The sequence below is a fragment of the Macrosteles quadrilineatus genome, unplaced genomic scaffold (genome assembly GCF_028750875.1).
Source record: "Macrosteles quadrilineatus isolate MER2022 unplaced genomic scaffold, UCM_ALF_1.0 Scaffold_1__1_contigs__length_201487025, whole genome shotgun sequence".
NCBI lineage: Eukaryota > Metazoa > Arthropoda > Insecta > Hemiptera > Cicadellidae > Macrosteles > Macrosteles quadrilineatus.
In genome coordinates, this window is record NW_026542594.1 from 43,259,047 (window position 1) to 43,279,633 (window position 20,587).

A 20,587-nucleotide genomic window follows, 5' to 3' on the forward strand; every position below is an offset into this window, starting at 1 on the left:
ATCTTATATCTATTTTACGGGTTGGTGTCTGCCTTTTTCATACCTTTCCCCTATATTTTATCATATTATTCTAGACAGATCATCATAGGTTCATGAGATTATTGTCATACATGCTTTCAATCATTGGAAAAATCTTCGATTGTGTAATACAATACAAAATAATACAAGTGCAGAAGGGCACGGTGCCCATTTGAGCTGTGTCCATATGTTGTTAAATTAATAGTGGTTTACAGCAATTGGATAAAACATTTTACAATATTTATGTAGAAATATGTGCGTGATTTAGAAAGTCATTAAGCTGGAATACTGCAATATACTGTACACTTTTCAGAGAGGTTACTTCGATGTATTCATTCAGCTTAGTGAAAACGTAATACAGTATAGATATGTATACAAATAAGAACTTGAACTCTTAGAGAGCCTTTGAATGTTATTAGACTAAGGAAAATTTAGACTAAGGGTTGTGCATGTTTACTAGCGCTACTCAGCAACAAAAACCATTTAATTTATCTCTAAAATATATACTCTAAAGGGCACTGAGCAGCCGTCTAAAAAAATCTATTTAACTTCCTCATATAGTTACAAAATACTCAAACTCGCATTGTGAAATTTATAATTCGGCTTGTATTTCTCTAACAGAAAATTCATCTGCAGAATAATTTTATTGTGCTCTTACCGTGTCTAATAACATCCAAACACAGAAACCTTGCCTAAAATGGTACCTATTTTGACAAATTGTTTACAGTAGCCTATATTACGGACCGTGGCCCACTGGGTTGGTAACATTATTGAAAATAATGTAGCATTTTAGCTGTAAAAAATGGCCCAATGAGTAAATACTATTTAAGCACCTACTGTCATGACAGAAAGGTCATATTCCCTTTAAACTAGATCACATCATACTTTATAAGATACGTTGATTAACAATGCATGTAAACGTCAATATTTACGTGACAGCCAATTTACATCATTTTTGCTTTTTGGAAATGCCTCATTGCTATGTCATTTGCATTATTTGTTGCCAATGAAGCCGCAAGAGATTATATTGACAACGTTATGTAATTAATAAGGCTGAGACATCTAACTGACATCCCCCATGTCTAGGAGTTGCAGCTTTAACAGTAACCCCACAACCAATTTCTCAAAACTGTGCTAGAGAAGTAAATTCATTGGCACATAAGTACGATATGAACTGACGCGATGTAACGGAGGAAAAATCAAACTTACACTGTAACGTATATACCTCCCTTTGAAGTTAGAACGTGTCTTCCCAACATACAGATTTTTTTTTTCAAATAAAATCATAGATTTATCTGCATTACACTGATGAAATCATGAAAGTTTTTAACTTCAAACGATCTACCAATACGATTTTAATACTATTTAAAGGTTCTTGCAAAGGTACCAGATAACATACTATCTCCGATGACGTACGGTATGGGAATTTCTTTATTCATTGAATGATCAACCATATTTGGTAAATAACGCAATTATTGTTTTTACACTTATTAATCTATAAACAATGCTAAATGCTTAAAATATGTATAATTTCACTCAATTTATCGCAGTTAGATGAATTAGCGTAATCCTTGAAAGTAACCGTCGATTTCGACGGGTTTCACAAGGGAGTATGTTTTATCTATGGTTTCACCTAGTATACAAATACCAAGTGCCAAATACTAAGTGTTGGTTCTGAGGTTTGGCTTGTCTCAACCGCTGATCAATACCAGCCAATAGTGTTAATCCAATCATTGACATTTCGTCACATATTGCCACATTAACGTTTGCAGACTTATGTTGATAATTACGCTCTGACTCACCAGTTAAGTCGCGGAAAATATCAGACCTCGACACGGTTAAATGTAAAGCTGAGTGAATTGTTTGGCCGTTAATATTGTTAGCAGCAACACATGTTGGTGCCATGAGCAACACCGAATTCTCCCCATGATTCGTTCGCATGTATTGAACCATTTTATTTTTATTTTTTTTTTTTTTAACAAGTATTTATTTACAATCTATTCTATACTAGAACAATAAGTAAATTTTATGACAATTTTAACATGGAGTGTATCTAACACTCCATCAAGTGCACTAACATACAAAAACTTTTAAAAAGTTTTAACTAAAAACGATTTGGAAAGTCTATTGGATTAACTCTTTTGAGCCTATATGTATCAATACTGATCCTCCAAGGCACATACAACGCTAGTTTCTGCTTGTAGTAGGTTTCAATTTGATGGGGTTGATTTTTATCAACGTATGGTATAACTTGAAGAACTCTTGGTTTTCGGCATTTTCGAACGATTCCTCTTGATGCATGGTATTGTGTTGCAAACTGTAATAAGTTTAAGCAATCGAGATCATTTGATCGTTCAGCGTAATGTTGTAATGTTGACGTTGGGTCGAACTCGTCGTCAATGTCGTTGTTAATTTGTACATAATCTTCAAGACCAATAAATATTTCGACAAATTGACGAGAACTGTGAAAGAGTGGTTCACTACACAGTAAGTGTGAGACCTCACAAGCCGAGTAATCACGCTGTCCTACAACCTTGATCATCATCTTTGAAAAGGCGTTCTTTGCACAACTGTCTTGCTCAGTGGTTGATAAAACTTCATGGAAGAGATCTCTAAATGTTTGTGATTGTGGCTCGCTTTTAGCAGCATATTTTGCTAAGTAATTGACAATAGTGTGTTTGGATGCAACTATCTTACAATCAGTGTTAGAACGCCAGACGTTTGCTACAAATGGGTTGTGTTCATCGATTAGAGGATAATTTCTTGCTGTTGTATATTGCCAAATTCCATTTACATCTTTCGTGAGAGATGATTCTTCTTGCAGTGGCTTTGGAAAGTTTAACCAACATTGGTTATTGCATAGGCAATAACGTGCAGAACATTTGGTATGTCTCTGTACACGATTTAAAAGCTGAGCTGTTTGGACATTATCATTCAAATCAATGTCAGTACATTTAAGTCTAGATGGATGAGTACGTGAAGGAGGCTCTGATGGAGACGGGAATAGTTGACACTATTCCATCATAATATAATCGACAAGCAACAAGTTGTTCATCAGTATAACTATCAAACAAATTCACGTCAGTTGCATTAGCAAGCCATAAGAGTATATGAACATGAGGACTTCCACGATGCTGATACTCGAACCTGTACCAAAACTCTACAACTTGCAGCTTTCTCTTAAGTATATCCATAAAAATTACAACTCTTTTTGCGAAATATATATCGACAATCAAAGGATTAGAGTTAATTTCCCTTTACACGATTCGACTAATTTGTGGTTCAGTTTTCCCAATCAATTCTTCAGTGACATTCAGAAGACGCTGTGTGCAAGGCCACCATAAATCAGCAGCACTGAGTGTAAGAAACACTGTAGGAACACCTAGTTGTGTCACCATTGCTTCAAGTTCCATGCGGCGCTGATACCAGTACGGTGACGTTCCTCTAATTTTTGAACACCAGTGTAAAAGCTTATGCAAAATGGAAGGATTTCTCTCGACTTCTGCCGTTAGTTGTAGGATATTTCCGGCGAATTCATTTTTTCTTGCAATTATTGTACTTCTAGAAATGGCTTCATGACGCTGAATTGTGTTAAGACAAAAAATCTAAATCGTGAATCTCTTGCAAATCGTGCATCTTGACTTTCATGTTGACTTCATGGTGACTTTTACACCACTCATATACTGATATCTTTTGCGGCCGAGTGAAATCCAATAAGTCTGGTTTTCCATAAGGAAACAGATGAGGAAATGCCATTGGAATATAGCCAACCCTAGTGAATTCGTTTACGGGTGCTGATGTTCCGGTCGGCCACATTAGTCTCTGAACGTGATCCCTTTGACGAGACTGCGCAATCATAGGCACCGATGTTTCTTCAACTTGGTCTTCTTCGATTTCATCAGGACTTTCTTGGTTTTCACGTACACACGGTACTCTCATGTGAACAAAATCATTGACTGGTAGTTGGTGTAGCGCTTCATCACTAATGGTTATGTCAAAATAGAATGGGTTATTTGCCTTCAGCCAAATAAGTGCTTGCTGTATTTTTTCACGTCGAACTTTGAAATCGATGTGGCCAAAGACGCCTTGACGTTGGACAATGATGACTTTTAAGTTTTCGGGCAGTGTAGGTAAGACAGATGCTATTTCATTAATGATGCTCAACATTAATGATGTTACCTTTGTAGTGAAACTGGCGATCCTGACCATTTGCTTGTACTTTGTAAATGCTCATAGCGGGATGTACTCGTGCAATCAACATTTGTTCTACAATCGTCATGGCAGTTAATTTGTTCGGGACACTTGAAACATCCAAGTTATTTAACGCCGTGAATTTAGTTGCATTTGAACGACAACGCGAACAAATCGGTGATTAATTTGAAGCTGTTAGTTGTTGGCGATGACAGTTAGTGCAAGTGTAAAATGTTAGTGCATCTAATTCATGTTGGAATTGATTAGCTAACTGCCTATCATTATCAGCTTCTTCCACCACTGCTTCATCTGGTTCTTCTTGTTCACGACGCCACTCTCTTACAATATTTGCATTATTGGTGCGACGACCAATATTACGACGTGGCCTTTGAGGCATGATCAAAACAAATATAGCAAAACTGTTACTTCTATTGATAAACTGTTACATTCCAACCCAAGGCCCCACTACCAACTTTAACCTAGGATGAAAGTAAACATTGAAATGTAAACAAAACAGTTACAAACAATTAACATATGTTTATCTTATTTAAATGAAACGAGATAAACCCATATGTCATAAACCCAATATAATTTTTCTTTCAACTTACATTAAAATAACAAGCGAAATTGCGTGACCCGTAAAATAAAATCCAGAAGGAATTTTGCAAATAGTTTTTACCATAAACATTGTGCTCAGTATTCTTTAGCTGTTGGCCAAATTTTATATCAATTGGTCAAGCCATTACATTCTGATGCTCATACAAAGAAGTTACAAAGTGAGGGAAAGTGAGCTTCGCTCAATAATCGTTGTCATAATACCTAGGCCTATTCAGGCTATAAAATCACATCGTTAGTAGCAAAGTTTAAATAAATTGTGTTGTCTATCTCGCACTCGTAGATCGTTATTAAAGGGGGAGGTTAACATTGCGTCCTCATATTATACAAGTTGACATACATTTTTCTGTGTATCGGTATTTACTTTGACAAGACCCTCATTAAAAGGTGCTAATTTTGTGTTGAGTCTAATATTTTTAGTAGTATTTTCCTGCAGATGGAAGAATCTCCGCAGTCAGCCCATACTTGTGTGAGATAACTTGGCTCTGATTCACCAACGATATCAATAAATTGTAAAAACTAAATAGTCAACCCCTGTCACAGTTAGGTGAGCGTCACGCAAAATAACTTCCATTGAAAGGCGGTTGTAATCAGCAGATGTGTTCACAAGCTAAAAAAGATAATATATTTTATTATTGGGTAACAAAAGATATGTGCATAAAATCCGTATGTGGGTTGGACAGTTTTATTTCAAAAAGTGTATGTAACTGTCGTAGAAACACAAACAAAAAATAAAATAAAATACCGACAAGGACACAGGATAGGATAAGCTAGGAGGCACATACTCTAGGATCTAGTAATACTTACGAGAGAGACAAGTGTGTCTACGGAACTGTAGAAAGCCCGGCTCACAGCGACAAACCCCGGCCAGACATGTGCTGTTGGCTACCTTCTGGGAACACTGCTCAGCTACCCGACACTCGAACCCCAGCAAAGTGGCTGTCAAATCACAAACATGTAAGTCAAAACACTATGGGTAAATAAAACTGTGTGATGTAAACAAAATCAAACTGAAATAGTTTTTTCCCTAAACCAGAATTTTAAGAAATGACTACAAGATCTGTTATAACAAGATTAGCAAAAGAAACTTGTATTTCCCAAAACACATTGATAGTCTTAATCATAACTCTAATCTTAACACATTCTTTAATACTTTACTTTAAAATGGCGTTGGCAACCATACAAAAGTAGGTATTTTAAGCCAAGTATGAATGGAGATGAGTGTAGTATGAGTGGTGCGATCTTGTAAACTTGTTAGTGACTAAGGCCGACATATTCCTTACACACAGCTGTTAATTAATAACCCATACAGCCAAGGGCAACTTACGGACCTACAGCTTATATTGGTATCCGAACCACATACCTAATTGGTAATATTGAAGTAATATTCAAACAAGTAGGCCTATATGCTGTAGTTGGTAATACTAATGCGTACTACTTACTTGCAACTACTTACACTGCAAGCACTGCGTGCCGTTATACTGGGCGTAGTAGGGTAGACAGGAGCATCGACCGTGATGACATCTGGAGTACTGTGTCGAGCATTGATCGTCTCCTGAACACGGCGAGTCCAGCCCCGAACCAAGTGTTGCTCCTGTCTGGAACAGTAAAGCAATGGTACAGTGGTAGTATAGTGACCATACACTATCAGCGGTCGTCTGCAGAACACGGCGAGTCCAGCCCCGAACCAAGTGTTGCTCCTGTCTGGAACAGTAAAGCAATGGTACAGTGGTAGTATAGTGGCTATACACTATCAGCGGTCGTCTGCAGAACACGGCGAGTCCAGCCCCGAACCAAGTGTTGCTCCTGTCTGGAACAGTAAAGCAATGGTACAGTGGTAGTATAGTGACCATACACTATCAGCGGTCGTCTGCAGAACACGGCGAGTCCAGCCCCGAACCAAGTGTTGCTCCTGTCTGGAACAGTAAAGCAATGGTACAGTGGTAGTATAGTGGCTATACACTATCAGCGGTCGTCTGCAGAACACGGCGAGTCCAGCCCCGAACCAAGTGTTGCTCCTGTCTGGAACAGTAAATCAATGGTACAGTGGTAGTATAGTGGCTATACACTATCAGCGGTCGTCTGCAGAACACGGCGAGTCCAGCCCCGAACCAAGTGTTGCTCCTGTCTGGAACAGTAAAGCAATGGTACAGTGGTAGTATAGACGCCATACACTACCAGCGGTAGTCTGCTGAACACAGCAAGTCTAGATCCGAGCCAAGTGTAGCTCCTGTCTGGAACCGTAAAGCAATGGTACAGTGTTAGTATAGTAGCCATAAACTATCAGCGGTCGTCTGCAGAACACGGCGAGTCTAGCACCAAGCCAAGAGTTGCTCCTGTCTGGAACGGTAAAGTAATGGTACAGTGGTAGTATAGTGGCTATACACTATCAGCGGTCGTCTGCTGAAAACGGCAAGTCTAGTCCCGAGCCAAGAGTTGCTCCTGTCTGGAACAGTAAATCAATGGTACAGTGGTAGTATAGTGGCTATACACTATCAGCGGTCGTCTGCAGAACACGGCGAGTCTAGCACCAAGCCAAGTGTCGCTCCTGTCTGGAACTGTAAAGCAATGGTACAGTGGTAGTATAGTGGCTATACACTATCAGCGGTCTTCTGCTGAACACGGCATGTCTAGTCCCGAGACAAGTGTCGTTCCTGTCTGGAACAGTAAATCAATGGTACAGTGGTAGTATAGTGGCTATACACTATCAGCGGTCTTCTGCTGAACACGGCATGTCTAGTCCCGAGACAAGTGTCGTTCCTGTCTGGAACAGTAAATCAATGGTACAGTGGTAGTATAGTGGCTATACACTATCAGCGGTTGTCTGCAGAACACGGCGAGTCTAGCACCAAGCAAAGTGTCGTTCCTGTCTGGAACAGTAAATCAATGGTACAGTGGTAGTATAGTGGCTATACACTATCAGCGGTCGTCTGCAGAACACGGCGAGTCTAGCACCAAGCCAAGTGTCGCTCCTGTCTGGAACTGTAAATCAATGGTACAGTGGTAGTATAGTGGCTATACACTATCAGCGGTCTTCTGCTGAACACGGCATGTCTAGTCCCGAGACAAGTGTCGTTCCTGTCTGGAACAGTAAATCAATGGTACAGTGGTAGTATAGTGGCTATACACTATCAGCGGTCGTCTGCTGAGCACGGTGAGTCCAGCACCAGGCAAAGTGTCGTTCCTGTCTGGAACAGTAAATCAATGGTACAGTGGTAGTATAGTGGCTATACACTATCAGCGGTCGTCTGCAGAACACGGCGAGTCTAGCACCAAGCCAAGTGTCGCTCCTGTCTGGAACTGTAAAGCAATGGTACAGTGGTAGTATAGTGGCTATACACTATCAGCGGTCTTCTGCTGAACACGGCATGTCTAGTCCCGAGACAAGTGTCGTTCCTGTCTGGAACAGTAAATCAATGGTACAGTGGTAGTATAGTGGCTATACACTATCAGCGGTCGTCTGCTGAGCACGGTGAGTCCAGCACCAGGCAAAGTGTCGTTCCTGTCTGGAACAGTAAATCAATGGTACAGTGGTAGTATAGTGGCTATACACTATCAGCGGTCGTCTGCAGAACACGGCGAGTCTAGCACCAAGCCAAGTGTCGCTCCTGTCTGGAACTGTAAAGCAATGGTACAGTGGTAGTATAGTGGCTATACACTATCAGCGGTCTTCTGCTGAACACGGCATGTCTAGTCCCGAGACAAGTGTCGTTCCTGTCTGGAACAGTAAATCAATGGTACAGTGGTAGTATAGTGGCTATACACTATCAGCGGTCGTCTGCTGAGCACGGTGAGTCCAGCACCAGGCAAAGTGTCGTTCCTGTCTGGAACAGTAAATCAATGGTACAGTGGTAGTATAGTGGACATTCACCATCAGCGGTCTTCTGCTGAACACGGCATGTCTAGTCCCGAGACAAGTGTCGTTCCTGTCTGGAACAGTAAATCAATGGTACAGTGGTAGTATAGTGGCTATACACTATCAGCGGTAGTCTGCTGAGCACGGTGAGTCCAGCACCAGGCAAAGTGTCGTTCCTGTCTGGAACAGTAAATCAATGGTACAGTGGTAGTATAGTGGACATTCACCATCAGCGGTCTTCTGCTGAACACGGCATGTCTAGTCCCGAGACAAGTGTCGTTCCTGTCTGGAACTGTAAAGCAATGGTACAGTGGTAGTATAGTGGCTATACACTATCAGCGGTCTTCTGCTGAACACGGCATGTCTAGTCCCGAGACAAGTGTCGTTCCTGTCTGGAACTGTAAAGCAATGGTACAGTGGTAGTATAGTGGCTATACACTATCAGCGGTCGTCTGCTGAGCACGGTGAGTCCAGCACCAGGCAAAGTGTCGTTCCTGTCTGGAACAGTAAATCAATGGTACAGTGGTAGTATAGTGGACATTCACCATCAGCGGTCTTCTGCTGAACACGGCATGTCTAGTCCCGAGACAAGTGTCGTTCCTGTCTGGAACTGTAAATCAATGGTACAGTGGTAGTATAGTGGCCATTCACCATCAGCGGTCTTCTGCTTAATACGGCATGTCTAGTCCCGAGCCAAGTGTCGTTCCTGTCTGGAACAGTAAAGAAAGCAATGTTACAGTGGTAGTATAGTGGTCATTTACTTGTGGTCGTCTAAGGCACTATAATAGTGGTCGTCTCCTGGCATATACACTTGGACTCTATTGCCTCTGCCATTGAACAGTGTACACAACATAACTCCCCGTATCTCCCCGCATCGATAGCGAGAGCGACACGTTTAGCTGATCACAAGCCATAGACGTAGAGTAGAGCGTGACACTGTTATATGGAGCAGAGTTCCCACGGCCCCGTTAGGACGGTCGGGTGGCCTTCAGAGGCCGTGGAAGGACAGAGTTACTTATCAATGATATGTATTCGGCACCAATAGAGGTCTCGTATGTGCTGCCGTGTCAAACCATGGGACACATTCACTTTCAACAAAGTGCTTGAAAATAAGACTTTAGAGTTATTTCAGGGCCACTGGTAATCCTGGCGCTGTTCTTCCTTTAATGCAAATCTAGCGATGACCCAAACTGCTAAACATGCGTCTCTCATAATCCTAGCATCACTGTGGAATAACCAGGTTACAAGTCTGGAAGAAGTTTTGGTCGTGTTTCTACCCTTACACCTAAGGTAGGTTAGGTAGGTTTGACAGGGGTTCGTCGTAAGGCAGGTTATGCATCTCTATCTCTCTGATGTTAAGCTCTTTAGTGTAACCTAAGCTCATAAAATTCTATGTTCTAAAATTCAATAGCCTCCATTTTTCGTTGGACAATTGTTTTAGTCCTCTGGGGATGGAAATAACACATTCGAAAAACTCTTTTAGTTGGTTGGCCTTATAAGTAGTCACCACTTACCACAGGGGTGTATATAAGGGGGCCCCACCGAAGTAATGAATGAATATGAAGAAAAAATAGGTACAATAATATAAAATATTTATCAAGAATCAATCATACGTGAATACATCACCGTGGCAGACAGTGATAGTTTCTGCGAGTTCGGGTTGCTGCAGACCGACTCGAGCTTCTGGCTTCTGCCCACCTCCCGGCTTTCATCGCTTGCAGCAGTGACTGCTAGATACCAGCATTTCTACCGGTGACAGGGGAGGGGAGTAATTAAGAGTTCAGTCAGTTTAGTTGTAGCCATTGTTATTGTTTGTTATTTAAATCTTTTCGACGTTGTACTGAAATTTTAACGTTTTGCAGATCGCACAGAAGAATACTTATGCAGTTGTTAGAACTCCTCCGAATATGATAATCACAATCGCGTATTTGACTCGTAAGGTTCGGATAAGTGTTTACAGATTAAATGATACACTGCTAAATCTTGATCAATGTTTTTTATTTAGTAATTGAGATATTTTCTTCATTTGGCTTGAATAGATACATGTTAAAAAATAAATGGACCAATTTAATAATACTGTTTATCGTTATCTTGGTAAAGTAAAGGTCACATTTAGCGCAAATTACTGCAGCAAAACTGACATAAAGTCATGGCGTGTCTACTTGAAATTACTTAACCTAACCTTAAATTAATCTCGGCCCCTCCAAAAAAATATTCTATATCCACCACTGACTTACCCATCTGTCATTAAATGGTTTTATTCGTCCATAATCCTGACAGTAGAAGAAGCTTCTAATCACGTAGAATAGTTGAAACGCAAAAGGTTGTTAAAATCACCAAATAACAATAGGCTAAAACACTTTAATACTTGGTCTAATTATCAGGATAGTACTGCGGATAGTAGTAGTACTCACCCGTGTGGACGTTAATCCACACCAGGGAGTATCGCATCCACAGTGCATGCCTATATAAATATCCACAATTCGTGACCTCCTAGTAGCTGGATTTCAGGACGACGCTACCCGTCCCCGTCACTATTACTAATAATTAATATTGCGGTCATTAACTCAAAATTAACACAGCCATTTTATAAATGTAACTTTCGAGTATGTTTCTACATACATGTAGACAAGCTTTGGTTACTAAAAATGAGGAGTTGGCTAGCAGAGGCTACACCTGGTTAACTGACGGCAGGTCTCATTATTATAACACAAATGTTAAGTAATTCAATCTTATTCGATGAAAAGAAGACAACAGAGTTTTTTTTCAAACAACAGATTAGCGAAATTGAAATCAAATGTTACATTTTTTTCTAGTTGTTAAAGACGTTGGCCATAGTGGGCCAGATTTACATACAGTTCGTAACTTGAAACATTGAATACATAGTGTTACTAGCTGTTTTGCTCGCTCTTCGCTCGGGTAAAATTTTAAATTCTAAAATAACTTTGTCACCTGTGAAATATAACTGTAAACCTTAGGGATCATCATCGGATTATGGAAATAGACAACTTCTTTAATGGATTACTGTCAAAGCACTTAAAAATAGGCAAGATACCACTTTCAACAATTTATTTTACCCCAAACAAAGTCATTTAAAACGCACTGTTCTATTTCCTCGGTTGGTATACACGAAATTTTACTCCCAGGGTGATCACCAACGATGAGGATATTTAAGGACCATGTTGAGGCGGTTAAGGTATTTTCACGCTGCCCTCACTCATCCTCTTGTCTTCACCATTCCATTTTACTTCAACTTGCCTAAACTTATCTTAATCTACTTTTAATAACTGATCCATGATCCAAACAATACCATAAAACGTAATATTTGATCCCGATAAATGTCCGCTATTCAAGTTTGAATGGCGTAAAACACAGGTTGTCCAAGACATCTTTCACTACTGTAGCGTCGTAATAATGATTTTTTTAATTATTTAAAATAGCACCATCAAAACGGATTTAGAAATCAACGAACTCGACCAAAATCGCACAAAATTGGGTTTTTTAAGGTTCTTTATTTTTATTTCCAAAGTAGAAAGGCCATATTTTAATAGCCTAAGACACTCTCGACAATCCAGTGAATACAGGGAAATGGTTTGAATCTTGATGAGTACTCCAGTTTTCCCGGAGTATACCGCGTTAGATTGGCATTTCCGCGTTACAGACACAATGACAGACAGAAATTGACTTTAGGCTTTGAGACGTAAAAATGACCAAACACTTCATGATTCAACACAATGTACAGACAACTGTAATTTTATTTATATACATAGATAAAAAGTAAATTGATGCCGTCTACTGCAACGCACTCGGTCACCAAACCTGAGCTAGCGGTTCGACTTGGAGCACAATTGAATGTATATTCGTGGGTATTTTAAAGCTCGGTTTACAGGTAATTTAACGCTTATCTGATGGCGGAAGTGTCTGTTGATGGCCGTTTGATAGCACAAGCGTCTGAGAGCCATGTTATTGTCAGCTTTGTGCGTAGCGGCGCCGCGTAACGGAGCGCATTGCTACGTATTTGCACATTAATGTTTGCGCTTGTATTACTCTTCAACGTTTCAATATGATGGCCAACTATAAGCTACTGCAACTAATTTGGATTTTTACTAATTTCAATCCTTTACTTATGTAAAAAACAAACTAATGGAACACATAACACTAACAGTGCGATGAATACTTCTATCAACTTTGTCATTTAATTCCACATATTTAAACAAGTAAGACATAACTACTGAAGATCCCAGATGAAGAAGAAGCCGTTGGGCCATGTATGCTCGATTGTCAATCAGTTGGGTTATTCTTCTTCCTCTCACTGGAAGCGCTTCCGGTTTTGCGGACAGAATACAGACAGCTAATCAACATTAGTAATGAAAGTGATGGTCGCTCTTACTGCTACGACTCTCATCACTAGTTTCAACTTCTAGTTTTTTTTGTTTTTTTTGCACATTACTTCAGGCTAGACCTAGGCGTTGCGGCATTATCACTTAGATAAAATCCATTGGTGATTGGTGGGATATGAACCCGGGACCTCTTAGACCGAAGTCCCACGCTCTAACTACTGGACCAGCTCGCTCCCCAAGGTTTCAACTTCTAGTAATACGTTTCTATTTAACGGTGAAAATTTAGTAATCGCTGTTAAAGACAGCAGCACCGTGTCAGATCACCACTAAAAGACGCGTGGCTCCCTCAATCCTATGTATAAACCTGTTAACAATGTGGCAAGGTTAGTGTTTCTTAAAGCTCTGCGCAATGGTTGTAATGAAAATCTGGCATTTATATGTGTTAAGGATAAATATTTGGGAAAAAACTATTTGTAAAAAAATCAAAACACCATTACACCCCGCTCCCATGACCCATGTCTAGCTGGTCACAAACTTATTCAAGTTTATCCCACCAGACACGTTCAAGCATTTTTTTCTATATCAGACAAAAATTACTCTAGAACATACAGTACTTCAACCCAGCATTGCTCGGTGGTATGGTATGGTATTCCTTTTCTTCCCTTCTTCGCTTCCCTTCTGCAGATGAAAAGGACCCCACTTATACAGTAAAATATGTATAGTAATGTCTGATGAATTAATAAAAATATTTAATTTAATAATACGAGTAAACACAGGATGTAGTATGACACATTTCCGTATAAACATTGTGATACTATCTATGTTTGTTTGCCCCTAAATAAACAGGCATTCATTAATCAAAACACCTTATCGATGTTGTCGTGTAACAAGTAATGAATGACGAACACTCTACATCAATCAACACCACCAGTGTTAACCACATTGTTAACCCTTCAACTCGTAGTATACTCACACACGCACACACACAAAACCGTTGACAGCAGCTAAACATCGTTTATAAGCGCTCCCCTCGCTACAATCGCTGATAAATTATATCCAACCCTTACAGCCGAATTCCATTAAAACAACACGCGGCGCTGCGAACGAATAAAGGGGTGGCAAACCCGAAAACAGGTGCATAAACATTTAAAACACACTCTCGCGCAAATGTTTCAAGTGGTTTGTTTGCAGCCCGTTTCGTTCGTTGTTTTTGTTTATTTATGATCGGGAATTTAATTCTGTTATGTGGAACTGTAACCTTATCACTGTTAAATTTTAATATACAGAAGTATGTATTGAAAAATTCGGGCAGTGAGAATAATTTAGTTATGAGGTCATTATCACTATAGTCGTGTTGCTAATACTAAGGTTCGGGAACGCTCTGCACTATTATGTGAAGTCTCAGAAACAGGCCTTTTGTACAAAAACATAAGAATTCTCCAACTTCAATTAAATTTGCATAAATATTGTAAGCCAACCATTTGTATGAGTTCGCGAACCATGATAAAATTATGACAATGATCTTGGGGGCGGTTTTCGACCCAATAATATTTTGTTCACTTTTTACCGAAATTTTAAATACATTATAAAAGCGTTTTTTCGTAATTCAACTATGTTTTATAAGACAAGGCAATTAAGTAAATTAGTTACATTTGTAATCTGCATCCTCTAAAGTTCCCAATGAACCATTGAACCTTAATAAACTACCAACAAATACTACTGTACCAACAAAAAACAGGTACCTTAAAATAAAAAAAGTGTGAAATATAATGTTTGCCATGTCTATTGTCTACTTTGAAGTCGGGGATTTTCATTTTTTTTTCATTTTGAGGCAATTTATGGTACCTTTCTAGAGTATTTTCAAGAAATGCATAATAGTAGATTGTAGGAAATTTTATTCTCTTTCGGAATATTACCTTCTACTTTGGTCGATTTCCTCACCATTTAAAAGTTATTTGCAAAAACGTCAAGCGACCTCCAAATTTCTAGTGGCAAAAAAATTTGGAGATTACTTTTTAACTTTGTAAAATTAAATTTACAGTTCTGCTGGATCGATTTTGTTAAATAATGTATCTTTGAAAGGCATAAACTCTTTGACTTGCTTTTTCGTTTGATGTGTATTTTATAGCGGTAAGATTAATAGTATAAAAGTTATAAAGCGTTAAAACCGGGTCATTCATTTTGAAACACCCGGTATTTTTTGTTGTGAACTTATTTGGATTGACAGTCAGGAAAGTAGACAACTAGACAGCCAAAAGTCTGCTGGTTTGTTGCAAGAGGGGTATTGTATTATTACGGTTGTTTTATTTTTAAGTTCATCGTTTAAATCATTTAAGATATGTTACTATAACACCGCTTATTTATTTCTATACCTCTCTCTCTCTCTCTGATACAAATTAAAGCAAATAAACAAATTTTCACAAGATCATGAATTGAGCGGGTTGAATAAAATGCTGTATCAGAAATTATAGCATTACAGATTATAAAAATTAAATCTTTTAATATTATCAAAGACGAAGAATTAAAGACGCAATTATTACGCATTTTTATTAAAATTGAAAACATTGTTTCCACGTATTGCGATGAATTGATTATTTATTAAAACGAAGGTTTACGCAGGACCAAGTAACCATTTTTTTTACCAGTTAACATGACAAATATGTTTACCTTATTTTTAAAATACCAAAAACAGAAACGCGCATGGGCCTACAGCATTATGTTAATATTAGATTGTGTGTGTGTTTGTTTTTGGGACTCAATCACGCATTTACACTGGTCAGATTAGAATTAGACTGAAATTTTGTATGAAGAATCTCATATTCCCAATTAGCATAAGCCATTTCAAACAGTATCATTTCAAAAATCCCTTTGGGTCCCAGTGGCTCTCAAGTTTTTTTTTTCACGGACTGTTTACGGGTATCTATTATATTATTAAAGTGATACAGTCAAATTTGTGAAAATCGTTTAAGGACACAAGCCAAGTAAAATATAGGCATATGACACATCAAAATGGAGCTTGGAGTGTGCAGAGTTGCCAATTATTTGTATGAACGAGTTTCCGAAGGGCTCTGCCCAAAGGCCGTTATCCAAAGGGCTACTTACATGCTTTCGAAGTGTACTTTGTTTAATTAATTAAATTATAACCGTTGTTAGATATATTAGTATATGAACCAGAGTGGTAGAAAGATGATTTTTTTGCCGTTTATTTACATGGTGGAAATTTGTGAGATACATATTAAATAATAGGTTATGTTTGACTACAGAAAGGTAGTAAAAGTTCTGTAGAATTTTGCTTATTGTTTTATTTGAAATTTATATAGGTAAGCTAGAGGTAAATAGGCTAGACTAAAATTGAAAAAAAAAAAATAAAGTAAAATATCCTATGAAACATTTTTAGTACAATAAGGTATGCTGTTCGATTCTTTTTGGAATATAACTTAGGCTATATTTAATTTGAAATATAAGTTTGATTATTAAAATAAATAGGTCTACACTTTTAAACAAGTTTATATTTTCAAATTAAATCATACCTAAGCGGTTTTAGGCGTTTTATAGTTATTTTCCAAATGAATACTAAGATGCCTTAAAAGTCAGTAATAACTAATAAATCCTAAAGCATGGAGTACTACAAGCTACCCAGTGGGAAGGAGCTTACAAGAGAACGAAGTACAACAGTATTGTTGTGAACAGGCTTCCTCAAGTAGGTAGTAAGTACTTAAGTGGCTTCCTCTATGACAAATCTAATTATAGTTTTGGTACTAACACATATGATTCTTTCCTTTGAACACTTTGATCATACTAAATATTCAGACTACTGTATAAGAATAAGCTATTTGTATTTTAAAGTTATAAAAAAATAAAACATCGCTTTTAAGGTCCGTGAAGTTGGCGTACCCATATTAGCGTATCCACTTTTGATCATACCAATCGTTAGTTCATCGTTAGTTCTCGATAGTTCTCCAATATTTACGTTAGTTCTCAAAAAATAAAAAAGTTACGAGGCATACAAAGTGGGTACGCTAACTTCACAACTATACAATTTCCAGCGGGCACCGTTTTCTGACTATAAATGCCTATATCTATATACCAATCGTTAGTTCTTCGTTAGTTCTCGATAGTTCTCCAATATTTACGTTAGTTCTCAAAAAATAAAAAAGCTACGAGGCATACAAAGTGGGTACGCTAACTTCACAACTATACAATTTCCAGCGGGCACTGTTTTATGACTATAAATGCTTATATCTTTAAACCAATCGTTAGTTCTCGATAGTTCTCCAATATTTGCGTTAGTTCTCAAAAAATGAAAAAGTTACGAAAGCTGTGTAACACAAACATGACATGACTGGTAGTGTTGTAGTGGCTAAGGCCTACCTGATAAAGGAGCAAGGTGAGGAGGAGGGTCCTCGCGATCATGATAGCACAAACTGTCCTTGTCATCTTCGCGGCAGCGCGCGGCGCGGAGTCTCATTGTTGCCGACCACATACGGGAATGGCCGAGGGGCTCCGAACATGTCCGACAATCCACGACCATAGCCATTAGTGTTAAATCATAACTTTTATGTTTACACAGTTTCTTCGTGGACATCACACGAGCCTTTGAAATCCCCACATTTCAGGTAATTACTGAGCATTACCGGTACCGGTACTAACTAATAAAAACTATTTAAGTGGTTTCAGAAAAATGTTTGAAACTATTTTTAATGTTCAGTTTTTATTTATATTTTTAAAAAGTTGAAATTCTGTATACTTATATATAATTGGTTATAGTGGTGTCTAATCACGATTAGAGTATTACTGATTTACTAAGGAGAAAGTCCTTGGTTCGTTACAACAGACAGCAAGTCATTAAAAAACTTATACTTGACACAGTGAATTTTGGTATGTATTATGATAGGAAAAGGTAGAAGCTTAACTTTAACTTTAAATAAAACACTATAATTGAAAAAAGTCATAATAAACTCGTACACCAAAGCATCATTATAACTTTATCTACGAAGTGGTACATAGTCGAAGAGAGCGGATCAAAAGCAAATGAACGTAGTCAGTTGACACCGTCAAAGGGGTGTGTCAGGAAACAAGATAACAAGAAACATATTTCACTTCCCTCAAACAAACCAACATTGCACCCACTAAACAAAGCTCGGGGTTCATAATTGCGTTCAACTTCAAGTTGGCACTTTCATGAATGACAACGCTTCTGTTTTGGAGCAGTGATCCGGAAACTCCAGTCTAGGGGAGTTCAACCCCCGTCATAATTGAGATTTCACCCTCCATGACGTCACCGTGACAAGTTCTGTAATCAATACATCCCTCCCTCAAACATCACACGTGTCGTGCTATCAGCATCAGACGACCGATGCAGCGTGGTAGACTGTCATCTTGGACCGGCGCGGCGCGGCTCATGAATATGATTGCGAAGTATGATCAGATGTCGCACGTTTTCTTGATTTGCCGGTACTAATCCACCAGCAAGATATTAGGGAAACTGGTAAAATAAAGAGCGTATCGTCAATGATGTGTTTATAATTTGTAGGCTAAGTTAACAAGATCATGATAGTTTTTACGCCACACTACACTATTTTGACGAACTTCCCATGCAAGGATTTAGTCCAGAAAACAGCTGTTTGCCACCAGCTTAATCAAATGGGGTTTCATTGCGTAATACTGTTCTGCAATGAGTTTTGCCGGACACCAATCAGCTGATTATACTGTATTTGCGTGGCAATGATTTAGTTATAAACAAAAACATAACCTCTCTTAGAGGTTATGACTAGTGATGTTTGGTCCTTTAGTTGGTGGAAATTTATAAGGATTTGTACGAATTAAGTAGTATGGCGTAAACTATCGTACGTAACTCGTCCAAAATGTGTGTACCGGACTCGTATGGTAATCCCGTACTCGACTTCGTCTCGCACGGGAACGACCACACTCGTCCGGTAAACACTTATTTTCAGGACTAGTAACGTAATATACTATTACACGTGCTTGTCATATTTATTGTAGTCACAAACAAACAGAACCCCGAAATTTTTAGCATTTTATTTTGACGTATACAAGATTCAAGAGTAATCCTAACAACAACAACAGTAGGGCAACTCGGTCCAAGTAATAGGCACAGACAATGCAAGCAATATACAATTTTTAGATGATGTGCAAACGTGGAGAAAAATCCCAAAACTCACTATACAAGTTCGAATTGTTTATTGTCGGTTTAATTTTGTAAGTAATGTGTATATGTATATTGCGAAGAAAAACGTCTTACCTTTTCAGTACGGTAACTGACATACACGTTGTTAGTAATCTTATTTGTTTAAATAAAAGTGTGCCTGACATGGAAATGAAGGGACTGCCTCTAGTCTCTAGGTAGTCCAGGCATGTCAACTGTATCTTATTGTGCAAGTTAGCAGGTGATACTACTCTGGGGCAGTTTCCACTCTCACTGGCCCAGTGCTAGCCCCTCATCTAGCGGCTCTATTATCCTGGTCCACATTCGGTACTGTTAGCTGCATTCTTGTCTACGGCCGTTCCGTTTCGCATCACCTACCCGTACCATGCAGGGATCGTAGGAAATGCCTCTTGTCACCCGGACCGAACATTCCTTGCGGTTACTGGATATTGTAAAGAAAATTAGTGGTTGATGCTTTGTGTTAGGTATATGAAACAAATTTATTTGGAAACTACGTATGCTATAACGTATCTAGTTATAAAACAACGGTACATTTTACATTCTCTAAAGTGGGCAGTCTTACTTCAAAATATGCATACAATAGTTTATTTCTGGCTAAACAATGTTATTTCATTTAAAAGCTTCAGTATCACTAGTATCAGGCATGAAAACAACACCTGACCTTTTTTTAAGATAAACACATCATTCTAATAAAATGTTAACAATTAAACTTTGAGCAATTATGAACTAAAATCTCTACTCACATGCTAACACATGCTACTACTCCATAAAATTAAACATAGAACCGAGTAAAAATAGATAGTTAAATAGATAGTCGTCTTTGGTATAGGCCTATCAGAACTAAGGCATTTCTCTCGAAGATAAAACCCCCTCCAACTACAGCTACAACACAGGAAATCCTCGGTTGACAGCCCCCATGTTGATTTGATAATCATATGGGTTGCACATCATTTAGCTTTCCGATAATATAACTAGTATAATTGCAACAACTCTCTACTGTACAATTCGATGTACTTTCCCATCAGTCATAAAAGCAACGTTGTGGCTTTGATCATTTTATTGTTTTCCCCAATTATTTAAAGAACTGTACTATATTGTATTTTACATTGCTTAAGTTGTCTGAGTTCTTAAATAGTTTGGTCCAGGTTTTGTACAGTCCTATTGTATATTATGTCTTAGGCAGCACATCTTTATAAGTCGTTCTTATCATTATACTTCCAGTCACCGTCTATGACTGTTCTTTTACAATTTAATCACGGAAGACGGAACGGAGACTTAGGAACGTGCTTACCAGCACAACGACTAAACACGCGTAGGCCTAAAGTATAACTAAAAGTAAAACTATTGTATAAAAATTCATCAACATGGAGAGTTGGTTCT

The 20,587-nt window shown here is 38.4% G+C and overlaps 1 protein-coding gene across 1 annotated transcript in view; it reads right to left on the reverse strand.

Annotated features, from left to right (window-relative positions):
* LOC128996445 (protein disulfide isomerase Creld1-like) overlaps positions 1 to 17,467 on the reverse strand; it is a 30,956-nt gene extending 13,489 nt beyond the window's left edge. The window contains exons 1-3 of the mRNA XM_054421784.1: positions 17,392 to 17,467; positions 6,281 to 6,422; positions 5,632 to 5,763 (exon numbers count right to left, since the gene is read on the reverse strand). Coding sequence (XP_054277759.1) covers positions 5,632 to 5,763; positions 6,281 to 6,422; positions 17,392 to 17,457 — 340 coding nt within the window. The 5' untranslated portion in view covers positions 17,458 to 17,467. The remainder of the gene's footprint in view (positions 1 to 5,631; positions 5,764 to 6,280; positions 6,423 to 17,391) is intronic.
* Between the last annotated feature and the right edge of the window lie 3,120 nt (positions 17,468 to 20,587).